The sequence below is a fragment of the Lepidochelys kempii genome, chromosome 3, assembly GCF_965140265.1.
Source record: "Lepidochelys kempii isolate rLepKem1 chromosome 3, rLepKem1.hap2, whole genome shotgun sequence".
Classification (NCBI taxonomy): Eukaryota; Metazoa; Chordata; order Testudines; family Cheloniidae; genus Lepidochelys; species Lepidochelys kempii.
In genome coordinates, this window is record NC_133258.1 from 146,787,249 (window position 1) to 146,801,912 (window position 14,664).

General features: G+C 42.7%; 1 protein-coding gene across 7 annotated transcripts in view; it reads left to right on the top strand.

The window, feature by feature from the left end:
• Positions 1-4,714: 4,714 nt before the first annotated feature.
• Positions 4,715-14,664, top strand: part of LTBP1 (latent transforming growth factor beta binding protein 1) — a 375,466-nt gene continuing 365,516 nt past the window's right edge. For 6 of the 7 annotated variants that reach the window (XM_073338422.1, XM_073338423.1, XM_073338424.1 and 3 more), the window contains exons 1-2: positions 4,715-5,521; positions 6,676-6,746. In XM_073338422.1, coding sequence (XP_073194523.1) covers positions 5,091-5,521; positions 6,676-6,746 — 502 coding nt within the window. In that variant the 5' untranslated portion in view covers positions 4,715-5,090. Of the gene's footprint in view, positions 5,522-5,751; positions 5,799-6,675; positions 6,747-14,664 lie in introns of those variants that run through there. The other variant, XM_073338430.1, reaches the window with a different exon arrangement.

The window sequence follows — 14,664 nt, forward strand, 5'->3', positions numbered from 1 at the left end:
TTCCTTGTCCTCTCATCTCCAGCTCAGTCTTCCCTTCCTGAACATGGTTTCTTCTTGTTGACTCCATTCAGTTTGGGCTGGTCCAGCAGTCAAAAATTCCCTTTCTCTCAGAAAGCATATTCCGTTGTGTTCCCTGAAGCTCCCAGCATCTGCGTTTTTAAGATCCAGTTCTAACACCCTTGTTTCTTTGTTCCCTTTCTGGGGACTTTCCACCGCCCCAACCCTACCTCCTGCAGACAAGGTGGGGACCACTGTTTTTCCCTAGATGGCAGCCATATCACTGTTCTGCTAGGGCAAGGTTATTCAATTGTTGATGGTCTTTAATGACCGTCCCATCCGTTTCCCTTTAACAGAAGGGGAATGAATGCACTGAAAGACAACCATAAGGGTGTAAACATACAAACACAAAATCAAACTGGAATTCATAAATTCACCCAGACAAATTTCCCAAATAGTCACAGTAGCATTTTACATTCACTTTGTACGGATGTAAGTGGCTATACAAGTTGCATGGCAGTAGAAAATCAGGCTCTTAGATGTCAAGCTTCAAAATGTAATTCTATTTTGGGAAAATGTTTATCTGATTTGTCTTTCACTTGTGCTGTTACACACTGGTGTAACTTATTCCTGATTGACACTGGGGTTACAGGAAAATCAGGCCCATAGACCTTTTTGGAGAAATCAAAAGAGATTCTTAGCTGTTAGCTCCATAGAGTTTAAGGCTAGAAGGGACCATTAAGATCACTAGTCTGACTTCCTGCATATTAGTGGCCCATAAAACTTGACTCCAGAGATCTTGCATCAAGCCCAGTAAGTTGTGGTTGAACTAGAGCATATCTAGAGGTTGGTTACTCTTGAAATTAATGGTGTGGTATAAGTGGTTTACTGGTAGTTTTGTGATTTGAAATTTGAAACTTTTTTTTACTTTAAATTTTACTTTTATTTACTCACTGATGTAATTCTCACTTATTAAAAAGAAAAGGAGTACTTGTGGCACCTTAGAGACTAACCAATTTATTTGAGCATAAGCTTTCATGAGCTACAGCTCACTTCATTGGATTCATCTTTATGCATCCGATGAAGTGAGCTGTAGCTCATGAAAGCTTATGCTCAAATAAATTGGTTAGTCTCTAAGGTGCCACAAGTATTCCTTTTCTTTTGCGAATACAGACTAACATGGCTGCTACTCTGAAACCCCTCACTTATTAATTGTCAATTACTTTGATTAACAGCTTCACGGTATTTTCGTCGTCATTTTGTATTTCTCATTGCATGTTTACATGTTGGTTTAATAATAAAATATAGCAGATTAAAACACAGGCCTCCCATGGGGCCATTTTTATAGTTACTTTTCAGAATATAATACTTTTCAGAACCACAATAGTTCTGGCAGCACTTTTATCAGTAGATTTGTTAGTCTCATTTCAGCACTACAATTGCCATCTAACAGATTCTGGGGGAAACTTCACTCCAAGCAATTCTAGTGTCCATTGTTCACAAAAGAAAGATATCTCTCCAGACTTAGTTTTCTCTTGCACATTTATCACACACATTATACACTTTAGCTTTGCTCTTTATACCTTACTGTACATTCAAAGTCTGTCATATCTTTTTTCAGCATTTGAATGGTTGAAATCTTGGTAGCACTATAAGTCTCTAAAGGTGAGATTCCTCTGAGGTCCATAAGACAGAACTTGACTTGTATTCTCTTCTTCCTGCTTATATAGAATGTCCTTAGACATCAATGGAATTTCCATTCATTTAGGCTCAAATATAGAACTCAGCACCCAACCTGAGAAGGCAGACAGGGCACCAACCAGTTGTGCATATGGGAGGGGAGGAATATTCCCTCCTAGACCACACAGTGGCTTTGGAGCCTCTTTCTGGAAGATACTCCAGGCCAATAGTGGGAGTAGCTGCTGCTACTGCTCTTCAGCCCTGCTCTTATGTTGTTCTTCATGATGTGGCAGATGCCATACTTGTATCCAGCCCCACATTCTCATGCAGCAGAAGCACACCTGCTCTACTGTCAAGGGAACCTCTAGAGCGGGGGTCCCCAACACGGTGCCCACAGGTGCCATGGTGCGCCCCGGGGTATTTCTGTGCACCCACAGGACACCCTGCCGCCGAAATGACGCCGAGAAGCGTTGCTGACAAGTGGCAGCAGCATTTCCGTGGCAGGGTGCCTGGTGCCCGCCACAGTCTTCTGGGAATAGCATATTGCTATTCTCACAAGAAAGGTTGGGGACCATTGCTCTAGAGCTACAGAGGAGAAGGCTAGATTTACTCCACAGAGAAAAGAGAATTTTGGATCCAAGATCTGCCATGTAGATTTGTGTCAATAAGTCTCCATCAGTTCCTTGCATTTCCCCTGAGAATTATTCATTTTTTAAAATTCACATTTCTATTTCTTTTATGAAGGACTTCCAGCTTTTTGGACTTACCTCCTTTGAAGTCATACAAAATAAGCTAATTTCCTCACCATTTGTTGATACAGTAGCTACTAAAATGCCACATTTGTCCTCTATTTAACATGATTTTAAAACTGTGTTTCTTAAAAGCAACTGGCTTCTCCTTTGGGATGACACAGGTGTTGCTCTCTGTATAAAAAGCTCAGCCACACACATAGATGTGATCTCATTCTGAAAAATTTCTGAATAGCAGGAGCCCTGTGTAGTGTAGCAATCCCGAGCATCCCATCAGTTTGCCTCTTTGTGCTCAGTCCCCACCCCATTTAAAGGTAGTCTTTTTTTAAAACCTTTTATAAAATATTTAACTTTTGTAGGTATGACACTAAAAATTATGCACCGTAACTTTGGATACAATAGACCAGCTTCTGCATTAAATAAGATGTACAGGTTCTCTGAGATGGGGGGAAAAGGGATGGTCTTACAATTAATTTCTTAGTTATATTAAAAGTAGGAGCTACTTTCAGGCTGTATCCTCCCTGTTTAGTTTTTTTCTGCACCACCTAGGACTTCCAGGGCTATTTTGAATGTAGCCTTTACCTGCATGCCTCTTGTACTGGTAGCATTTTCCCTTCAAAGCATCACTGCTTAGTTCTAGGGGGGAGGGGTGCAGAAGACTTTGACATTGATGTGGTTCTGCTGTGGTGTGAATATAGCAACCCTTAACTCATCTATTTAAAACATCTATTTATATTTGAGGAGTTTTATATAGATGAGCTCTGGAGTAGAGGGAGCTGTTATACTCATTATACTGACTCTTCCATGTAGCCTTGTCAATTTAAATGGCTTCTGTTTCATATACAGAATTGAGTAGCTGTGTCAATAGTTCTTAAGCACAAAATCCAGTCAGCTTGGGCCAGGCTCAAACTCCTAAAAGTCCTGGAAACAAGAACCCAAGGAGGAAGACCTGGGTTGCAACCTGACCAGTTAATGTGAAAAAATGTATTCTGTTTTCTCAATACCTTGTTCCATTTCTCATCTATAAAGGTGCATTGTAGATGGCTCTCACATATTAGCTCCCAAATGTTTCAAAGGATGGAATCTTCAGGATATCATATTAACTTTGATTTCTTTTATTTGTCTGTGATACTGAAGAAAATTATTAATAAAATCCATGTTACAAAAATAAATAAATGGAACTGGGACAAGTTTATCCCTGGCATAACTCTATGTTGGTGGAGTTACATAAGGGAAGAATTTGGGCAATTTGGTTTATATATTATTTTCAAGCTGTGGTAGTTATTATTTTTATAGTCCCTTCGGTGTACATAATGCTTTATAGTAATAATAATAAAAAAAAGGCCCTGCTTTGAGGAATTTACAATCTAAGGTCCTGATCCTGCAAAGATTTAAGCATGTGTTTATCTTTATACATGTAAGTAATCTCAGTGACCTCAGTGAGATTGCTTACATGTGTAAAGTTAAACCTTTGCAGGACTTGGAGCCTTAGGCCCCAGTCCAGAAAACTGATCCATACAGATGAATACATAGAGCCTAGCTGGACAGTGTTTAGTCATATTCCCTAATTTAGCATCCTATGCCTACCTTCTTTTATAAAGATCAATTGGATCATTATAATTCAAATAACTCTTAATCAAATAATTAAAGTAGTAACTTACTAAATAGTATTCACTTTGTGAAAGGGTGACTTACTTTGTTAAAAATTATCACATGATAGCAGTCACTGCCAAAAAGGTACATTTGAGGTGTGATGGAGGCATTAAGAATACACATTTGAATTGTACATTATAAGTGGATGCATCTGCATCAGGTTATACCATCTTATATGTTCAAATTAATCTATACAGTTCCTACACCACTGTTTAGCTAGTGTGCGTGTACATTATAGTTACAGGGGCATTCTCATATCAGAAAACAACTTTATTAACACAATATCAACCCACTCTTAAGTAGTAAAATCCCAGAAGTAAAAGATCCCTCAATGACTACATTGAGTTCTTTGTCCCTTTCTTATAAAAGTGGGGAGGCAGAAAGCCCCTAGCTGTGGTTTTCTAGACCTACACTAACTATATTTTAAAGTGTATTGTGGCTAACGTCTCAGCCCCATTTTATAGTTTTCCCAATTAGGATTTGCTGCCTGACGTCATGTCTGCCCGAGATTGGCTGTTCAGCTCTGACACTCAGGGCAGCTACATATTCTCTCCCTCTCTGAGTCGCAGAGAAACTTTAAAAAGAGTTTTTGAGCCTGATCTGGCTTAAAGACTATTTCTTACACACACAGAGACCACTGGCAGCTCCAGCAGCCTAAACATCTGCTCCTTATTGAGAACCCCCTTCCATTGCTGTTGTTCCTCCTCCCCTTTTACTGCTGCTTAGAGCTCAGGTCTTGTCCAGACCTTCATCTCCTCTAACAATGTTTCCCTGCTCTGTGGAACAACTTGTTTGCTGAAATTTCCTAACCTTTTTGGGGGCGGAGGGGGGAGAACTAAGTTCCTCTCCTAGGAAAAAGCAAAGGCGAGTGGAAGCGGCAGCACCCCGGGGGCGGTGCAGCTCGCTCGCAGGCAAAGTGAGTTGCACACACACACAAACTTTGGAGGCGAGGAAATCCTTGCATCGGGAGCTTTGTCGCGTTTGCTGGCTGCCGGGGCTCTTGCTGTGGAAATGGCTTGGATCAGGTGGGGCTTTTTGCTCTGTGCATGTGTATTTTTGTCACCGGCACTCGACGCCGCTGAAAAGAGCAGGCTGAGGAGAATCACATACGTACTGCGCCCCAGCCAGGCGGGCTCCCCCAGCAGCCGGCTGCAGAGCTCGGCTCCTCTCCGGGGCAAGCAGCAGCAGACTTTTAACGTCGCGCTGGATGCCCGGTACAGCACCAGCACCTTGGAGCGGACTCGCCGGATGAGCAAACCGGGAAGTCCCAGCATGCAGCTCCGCTTGGGCTCCAGCGTGCAGCTCCATCACAGAGCCGGTGGCCCCGCAGCCCTCTTCTCCAAGCCAACCAGGCTGGTTCAGCGCTCCAAGCTGCAGCAACGGGAGACCCGCAGCAACAGCAGCTCCAGCCCGCAGGGTCACCAGAGGCACCCGCTGCAGGGGTAAGGCGAGCTCACCCCCCCACCCCCCACTAGCCACCTCTCCCTCTCCAAGCAGCGGAGCTTCGGAGGGTCCCTTAGTGGGCTGCGGAACTAATGAAGTTACCATGCAAATACATGCCTCAGACCTCCCACCAACAGAGCAGGAGGGGCGGGCAGTGGCTTTTGCAGTCACCCTGGGGGGCATCTGAAGTAAGAGTGAGACTGATCGGCGTGGGAGGAGGGGAGCGGGGGAACTTCACGTAGCTCAACATCAGAAACGAACAGCAAGTTCACAAAGGTGCGGGTGCATGCGGAGGGGGTTCATTGCCCCAAATACAGTATCCGCGGTCGGGATATCCCAGGGAGATTCTTCATTGTTATGGTTTGACTGACGGCTGGAAAGGGGGGAGACACCCGACGTCACTGTCCCCCCGTGCCATGAGTCCCTCCACTCATTTTCTCGGCTAGCCCTGCTGCAGCAGCTCTTTAAAACTGTGCCCCTCACTGCCTTCTCGCCCCTGCTGCAAAGGCTGCAGGGCTTTGTTTGTCTTTTCCTCAGCACCTGAGCGTGGAGCTGGCAGCCAGAGCAGATTTTAGCCTTGACGGAACTTTTTTTTTTTTTTTGGGGGGGGGGGGTGGGGGAGTCGGATCCAGGTTTTGGGGTCTAATCTTTGGGAAAGCCCCAAGCAGTGCAACCAGCTCCGAAATCGGTAATCTCTCTCACATGCCCCTGCAGCTGGGCGCGGGGTTGGCTTGTTAGGTCACGTGCAAGGAAAGAGCGTGTGTGGCCCCAGCTACATCCACAAATCCCATTCCCTTTGTGGGGGCAGGGGAGACCCCATTAGAGGAGGTATTGAAAACAGCGAGCTTCTGTTACGATTTAGAGCGATTGTATCTTTCAGATTAGGGGGTTTCTCCTGTGGGCTTTAAACTCCGTTTCCTGTCAACTCCTGAAATGCATTATAGGGAGCAGGGGTTTGTGGAGTGCTTGTCTTCAGGCTCCTTAGTTCTTCCCGCCTTTTCTCCCCCCTCGGTGTGGAACAGTATTTTCTGGAAGCAATAATGGTCCAGCTGTGAGCACTGTTGAATTACAGGGCACTGCTTTTAAAGCCCTGCACCTGGGCACGGGTACCTTGTCAAGTGCTGTGTTGGATTGTTTCCTTTCTTTACTACAGGGTGAATGTCTGTGGAGGACAGTGCTGTCATGGCTGGAGCAAAGCTCCTGGCTTCCAGAGGTGCACTAAACGTAAGTGTCTGTGTGGTAACTGGGGATGTCTGGCTAGCTGGGAGGGGATTTGATAGTCCAAGGTGTAGCCCCAGGCAATCATTAATCATCAGAAAATAACCTGGCAAAGTCAGAACCTACAAATTGGGGGGCTGAGGGTGTGTGGGGAAATCCCAGGCCTATGGATTATTTTTTATTAGGCGATGAGATACTAACAAGCTCACTGAACTGTTGTTTGGCTAGTAAATTTGCTTGTTTATCTCTCTGTTTCATTTGGATTTTAAATATTTACACACTTGTGAGAAGGTAGCAATGCTGTAATCTTAATGTTTGGATTTTCATTCCATTCTGAACCCCGTTTTCTGACCCTCATAACTTTCTTAAAGAATGAGCATTTCTCAAGTTGATTCTCTGCACAGAGGTGGAATTTTGGGGAAAACTTTGTAAAATGTCATTCAGATGTGTTTGAGTGATCAGAGTGTGAAGGAAACCCTTGCTGTTCATGTGTTGTGACATTTGTGAGTGGAGGGGACTTGGGACCTGAATGGGGTACAGAAGCTCCCAAACATGCAGAAGTGGGGGGTAGTTACTCTGCAGCATACACCCTCCTGGTTCCAGAGACACATGTGAGAACCACATGGCCAAGCTCTGCAGAGGGGTGGAGCACACTGGGGGAAGGGTGGAGCTGGAAAATGGCCATGCTGTAAGGCATCCTCCCTTGCATATCTACAGGAATTAACTGCGTAAAATAATTCTGGGTGGGCCAGCATTATTATTCCTTGCGTAAGGAACCCTTGCTGAGTGGGGCAGGATTCAGGGGTGGCTGTAAACTTCTTCGCAGATGCACTGTTACCCTGAGTCTTGGGAAGAGTTGGAAGCTACTGCAGGGACTCAGGCTCTCCACATGGATGGCCTAGCTTCTGCTAGGTATCCAGAAAATGAAACAGACCCTGGAACATTGATCAGTTTAGCAATCAGCAGTTTTGTTTGTTTTTGTTTTGGTTCCCTATGTGGGATTTTCCAACATAGTAGGCAATGTGGCTCTCAGTCCTCAGTGAGGTCATATATCTTTGACCTGTATGGAAAAATGTGTTAAGAACTAAAAAAAATATAATAGAATGGGTAGTTAAAGAGAACACACAGAGTACATGGTTTCCCCTTCCCAATTTCCTTTACATTGAATGCAGTCTTTCAGACTTGCATGTCCTCAAAAATGTGTGGATTGAAATAAATGTTGCTGTGTTTATTTCAACAATTTAAATGTTTAAATAAACATTCAAGTAATAGATTGAATGGCTGATTACTTATATATGTAAGGAAACAGAAATATTTTAATGTGATTAATTTCAGGGCTTGAAAATCATACCTGATACTAAGTCACTAACATGAGTAAAAATATCCGCATCATCAAGCTCCTGCACTTTAAGACATAAAACAGTTGTTCACTGTGTATTGTATTTAATCACAATGTATGACAGTCAAATATTTTCAGTACATTCAACAAATTAATTTACATCATCACATTTTTCATTTTTATACCTTCTTTCTCTTCCTGGCTTCATTCCACTTCTTTTCTCTTGTATTTCCATCAGTCACTAGTGTCTCTCTCCCTCTTTGAGCAGTTTCAGTGTCCTTTTCCTCTTTCCGTATCCCTTTATAGTTTTCTTTATTATAAATTTGTGTTCTCTCTTCTCTCCTATAATTTCTGCCTCTTTCACTTTTCCAGATTAGCCACTGATTCTTTCCTCTTTTCTCCTTTATTACTCTTTTCTAACTTCCAAGCTCCTTGCATCTGTCTTGATGCTGAATGGCTTACTCGATTCATTTTCCATTTTAATACATATGGCTTGAAAAATTTATCAGACACCTAACAGACAGAAAATTAACAGGGAGAACAGTCTTTCTCTCTAGTTCTCCCTCCTACTTTAGAGTCTCTGATTTTGGCTCCCCCTCACCAGTGATTATCTTCAGTGTTTGTCTCTGCTGCTACTCAGTTTCCCAAGATGTAGTACAGTGACATTGACCTGGGTCTTCTGAGATTGGCTTGGCCTACACTTAAAAATTAGGTTGACCTAGCTATGTCAGTCAGGGGTGTGAAAAAGCCCACACCTCTGACTGTTATAGCTGTGCTGACCTAACCCCCAGTGTAGATGCAGTTGTGTCAATGGAAGAATGCTTCCATGGATGTAGCTAATTTTGTTTGGGGCGTGGTGTTCCCACACTGAAGGAACAAACCCTTCTGTTGGTGTAGGCTGAGCCTGTGCTATAGAGTTATGCAGGCATAGCTATGCTGACATAGCTAAACTGGTATTGTCTTCATAGTGTAGACATGGCCTAAATAGTGTTCACTTGGTCGCAACTTGGCAAAGCTATGTATAGCACCAGAGGTGCTGGAGATGTATGTCTGAAGATGTAGGATGATAGCACTATGTTAGCTTAGTTTTGGAAGGGTAACTCCAAAGCCATAAGAGCCAGAAACTTCCTTTTTTAAAAGAAAGCGTGGATGTGCAGAAGTTGATGGATTTCACATATAATTACTACTCCCCCCCCCCCCCCCCCCCCCCCACCCCCCCCCCCCCCAGTGAGTAGGTTTTTGAGCCCTGCTTAATAATTTTTTCCTTACTGGAATGGCTGTATTTGGTAGGGGATACCTTCCCACATACAGAGCCCTCTGCAGGGGTGGCCGGGCCTGTAGTGCCTCCTGTTCTAGGGGGTGGCAGTCCCTCCAGGACACCCTGCTTCGAACAGCAGCTGCTGAGCTTCCCCCCCCCTCCCCCCCCCCCCCCAGCTGCTTTAATGGCAGTACTTGGTAGCCCCTTTCCTGAAACAGTGGCAATAGGGGCACTGGAGCTGATTGTGTGCAGTCTTAGGAAGAAGAAAAGGAGTACTTGTGGCACCTTAGAGACTAACCAATTTATTTGAGCATGAGCTTTCGTGAGCTACAGCTCACTTCATCGGATGCATACTGTGGAAACTGCAGAAGACATTATATACACACAGAGGCCATGAAACAATACCTCCTCCCACCCCACTGTCCTGCTGGTAATAGCTTATCTAAAGTGATCATCAAGTTGGGCCATTTCCAGCACAAATCCAGGTTTTCTCACCCTCCGCCCCCCCCCCCCCGCCCCCCGCCCCACAAACTCACTCTCCTGCTGGTAATAGCCCATCCAAAGTGACCACTCTCTTCACAATGTGTATGATAATCAAGGTGGGCCATTTCCAGCATAAATCCAGGTTCTCTCACTCCCTCACCCTCCTCCAAAAACCACACACACAAACTCACTCTCCTGCTGGTAATAGCTTATCCAAAGTGACCACTCTCCCTACAATGTGCATAATAATCAAGGTGGGCCATTTCCAGCACAAATCCAGGTTTTCTCACCCCTCCCCCCCCCACCATACACACACAAACTCACTCTCTTGCTGGTAATAGCTTATCTAAAGTGATCATCAAGTTGGGCCATTTCTAGCACAAATCCAGGTGCCACAAGTACTCCTTTTCTTTTTGCGAATACAGACTAACACGGCTGTTACTCTGAAACCAGTCTTAGGAAGATATCACTTACACATCATGTACTAAGTGGGCAAGTGGATTTTTCAAGCTCTGGTTATAAACTACATAGTTTGGAGCTACACTGCTTGCTACGTTTACAAGTGTCACCACCTCTATTGAGCTTCTTGATCTTACAATCTGTTCCTGCTTCAGTGGGTGAGTTTATACATTCCTGTAAGTAACCAAACAGCTTTGCAGTTAATTGCCTGTGAGTAAATGTGCACCACATCCAACTTTAAGCATGGGATTGTCTCCTGGAATGCTCAATCTTTCTTTCAAAATAAATAATTTTCAAACTTAGCAAAACTCTGCTGCTCAGCAATCATATACTTATTGTGTAATAAGTATGGAGTTGTAAAGTTCTCTTTAAAAGAAAATGTGTTTAGAGCTATTTGACAATGGGAAAATAGCTTCAAACCAGCTGAGAAGATTTTTCTCAGACTCTCAAAAACATTCACCTTTAGATACAGACCACACATGGAAAATTTGAGCCCAAACAATAAATATTTTGGAAAGTTGTGAGCATGTGAAATGGACTTGGCTGCAGTGGTTATAACAAGTAAAAGTGCTATAATAAGGCACTGTCAAATTTTGAAATGTCACTCAGTTTTTATAATACATTTAATAACAGCACTTAGTGTTTGTTGCATTTTCAAAGCATTATGCAAAAACACACTAATTTAATTAATTCTCCAACATTCCTTTGAGGCAGCTAAAAAAGCATTATCCCTTTTGTTAGCAGATAGGGAAATGAAGGCAGTGAGAGAGGTTAAATGTGGCCTTGGGCAAGTCACAACAACTGATTGGCAGAGCTGGAATTGGAAATTAGGAGTTCCTGGCTCCCAGCCCCATACCCATTCCATTGGGTCATATTATTTTTCAACTGTGGTATTTGATAGTTAGTAGCAAACTCCTGTCTATTGGGTACAACTTCTCTTTATAGAATTACCCCTTTCTTTCATTTTGTTTATGATTACAAAGGGCTTTATTTTATTTTTTTTTGTACTTGGGAAATTCCAAAGATTACTCCCTGCTGTTTGCAGTACTTGGAATCTCCCAAACAGTGCATGAAAGCACTTTATAATTATAGCAGAAAGAGATAGGCAGAGGAGAATTTACAAATATATTATAAACAGTACACTAGTACAGAATGTTAATTTGAGCTGTTTCTTAGCATGCCCAGTGTAACCGTTGCATATCCTAATAAAAATACTGGTGCCTTGAGGAATTCTAGAGTCCATTAATGGACTGGGACTAATGAATGCTGGGGGGCAGGTGGGGACAGAGTTGTTGGGTTGTAATTGGTAAAAGGAAACACCAGCATGTTGTTGCAAAGATGAGGGGAAGGATACCTATCAGGTCAGGCGGATGAATAATCTGTCATTAAACTTTTCCATTTTACTATTAACTATACCTATGTTTTCCTTTCTCTCAGAACTAATTTACAAGTTGGTTCTTTTTAATCTGTTCTTTGGTTTTACTTTTAAGCACTTGTCTTTCAGTTACTCAAATTAACTTGGATAATTGGTTTCTACCTTAGCTAACTTTTTCATTTGGATAAAAGTTCTGTTTTCATTTCAGATAGAAAGATGGTCCTTAATTGCAGTATTATTACTGTGTATTTATTTGCAGTAGTGCCCCATTATGTGCTTTCCTTTCACACACTTACTGATCCACGGACAGAGAGAAGAGAGTCTGATTCTTGTATTTACATTATGCTAGAGTGCCTTGTTGGCCTCCCTGCCATTTTTATCCGTCAATTCCATTGCTGTGGGGATGGGAGAGAGTTAGGAGTCCTCCCATCAGCAGAAACATTTCAGCTACGTCTGTCAGTTTGCCCTTTTTTTGGGGAGATAGACTGCCCACAACTAGGTGAGACTTTCTCCCCATTGTCTTTGTGCCCCAGTCTTGACTTTACCTGGCAGTAATAAACTCTAACTTATATTTTTCTATCTATACTTTGAGGGATCAAGCAGTTTGTTGTCCTTCTACTGCAAATCAGATACTATGTTGTGATGTGAACTGGCACTCATTACAGCAATGTGTGGGTGTTAAATAGCATATTCAAATCAAATTTCTTAGGCTCTTCAGAGCATTCAAACAGTTAAATAGGTGTCTATAGAGGACTCAAAGAAAAGCTGTCGAATCTTCTGGGTCCTTTCTTGAGTTGGTATGTATATGCAGTTGTGTTAAGGCTTAACCACACCCATTTTTCAAATGGTATTGGGAGGAGCCTATGGGTCCAGTGTTTTCTCTGTGGGACTTCCTGGTTATTTGCTTTAAACATTGTGTACTGTGCACTGCAAAACCCCCAAACATGAACATTTTGAACAGAATGTGCAATGATTGCTGTGACACTTTGGGGTTCAACCCAGTCCAATAAAGGGTGGTTTTTACCACTTGCCCTGCAACTTTGGGTCCATTCACTTCTGTGGGTCACACCCCTGACACCAACACCCTGGCTTCCGCTGCCCAGTTATTTTTTGCAGAGTGACCCCAATGCCCTCCCAGATGGCTGCCTTCCTTCCCGTCTGAGAGAAAGCATGTTTCTCCTTGTGTTTGGTCACATGCTTTACAGCATAATAGCAGCGAGGATCCATAATTCCTCACAGTGTTAATGCATACATTACACAATGATATTAATCACCCGTGTGTTCCGCTGGTGATAGTTGAGTTGTTACCTCCCCTCCTTGTTAGCTTGAGGGCTTTGTTTACTTTATATGTAATGTATCTTAATTGTCTCTGCCTGGCATCTAGGCTGGTCAGAAAAGCAAATACATATTCCTTTGTTTAAGGTAGACTATTTATGCACTGCTTGCCAAACACATTTTAGGAACATAATTCTAGTGCACATTTATAACTCTTTGTACACACACCTTACATATTAATGATCAGTGAGTTGTTAGTTTTTCAATGATATATTGCATGCCATCTTTTGGTGTGTGTATATATCATAACAACAGTGTGTTAGGTGTTAAGTATGTCAGACCTGATCAGTTGCTGACAGAGTAGTGAACTCCAATGGGCCTCTGTCACAATTGCACATTAAGTAAACAACAAGAACATAATTTGGAGGAGGTATAGGGTGCAGAAAGAGTTGTGTAAGTACTTTCTAGGTTAAAATAGACTGGTTTAATAGGAAAATCTTCCTGATGTTTTGCTTGTGTAGCTTGACTTATGCCAAGAAACAAGTACCTCCTCTTGATAAAATGTTCCGTTCTCATTGGTATCATTTCATCCTTCACTTTAATTTGCACATAAGAAAAAAAAAATTCGTCCTTGTTAGCAAGCTTATTTAAGTAAGGAGACAGAAACATCTTTCCACATATAGATTCAGAAATTTGAGTAGTCACTTCTTGATAAAAATGAAGTAGCTTTCTCAGTCCTCTCTAGCAGGAACAGATACTCATAATCCAGATGGATTTTCTGTTATCTCTAGGTGGTGTTTTAGGCTGGGATTTTCAAAGATCGTAACAGCAAGGCACTCAAATCCCAGTTAAATTCACTTGTGTTTGAGCACCTATCTCCCTTATTTTCCTTTGAAAATAATTCAGTAGCTTTAATGATTTATTTTCTCTAACCGAATTAATGGAAAGTTCTCCAGTGCTAGATATTTCTTTCAAATATTTTTTTCACAATTGAGTTTTAAGTATTTGGTTTAATTTGTACTCCGCTAAACTCTGGATTCAAAATTAAATATCCTAGCTACAAGGTGGTCCATTTATGAATTTTTTTATTTAACTCTACTGTGTTCAATTTATTATTTGTTTCTTCCAAAATACTTCGTAGCAAAGTGAGCAAGCGCTTTGGTCAGAAGGGCTAAAATGGTGTCCACGTATTGGAACTCTAAAACTCTATGCCACAGTCCTTCTGTAATTGGTGGTGGTGGTCTATTTCCCAAACCCCTAAGGTGCTAGTAGCATGCCCAGTGTACTGTGTCTCAGAGGCAAGCACTGTAGGTGCTTCAGCAGGTAGCCTGTAGGCACTAGCCGTGGTCAGTCCCCGTAACCACTCAGACACATGGCTAAGTGAAAGGGTATTTTACTAGGGCTGACAGGAAAATGGAAAGATTGCAAATACCCTGTGTACAGAGGCTTAAAGAGTTACAATTCAAAGTGAGCAATAGCAGTTCCTGTTCGGGTCCCTGGGGTGGTCCAATTGAGTCAGGGCTCTTCAGGCATAGTGCCTGGGGTGTCCTCTCCAGTCCAGTCTCTGGCCAAGCAAATAGGCGCTTGAAGGTTTCCAAGCCAGGTTCAGTTAATGTGTCTCAATGGGGCTACTTTGCACTAGTTCCCTGCCCAGCTGCTGCTGCTCCCACATAAGTCCTACACAGAACTGTGATGTCACAGCCTGTTCTGAGTGCGGCTCTGTCCACAGATTCTG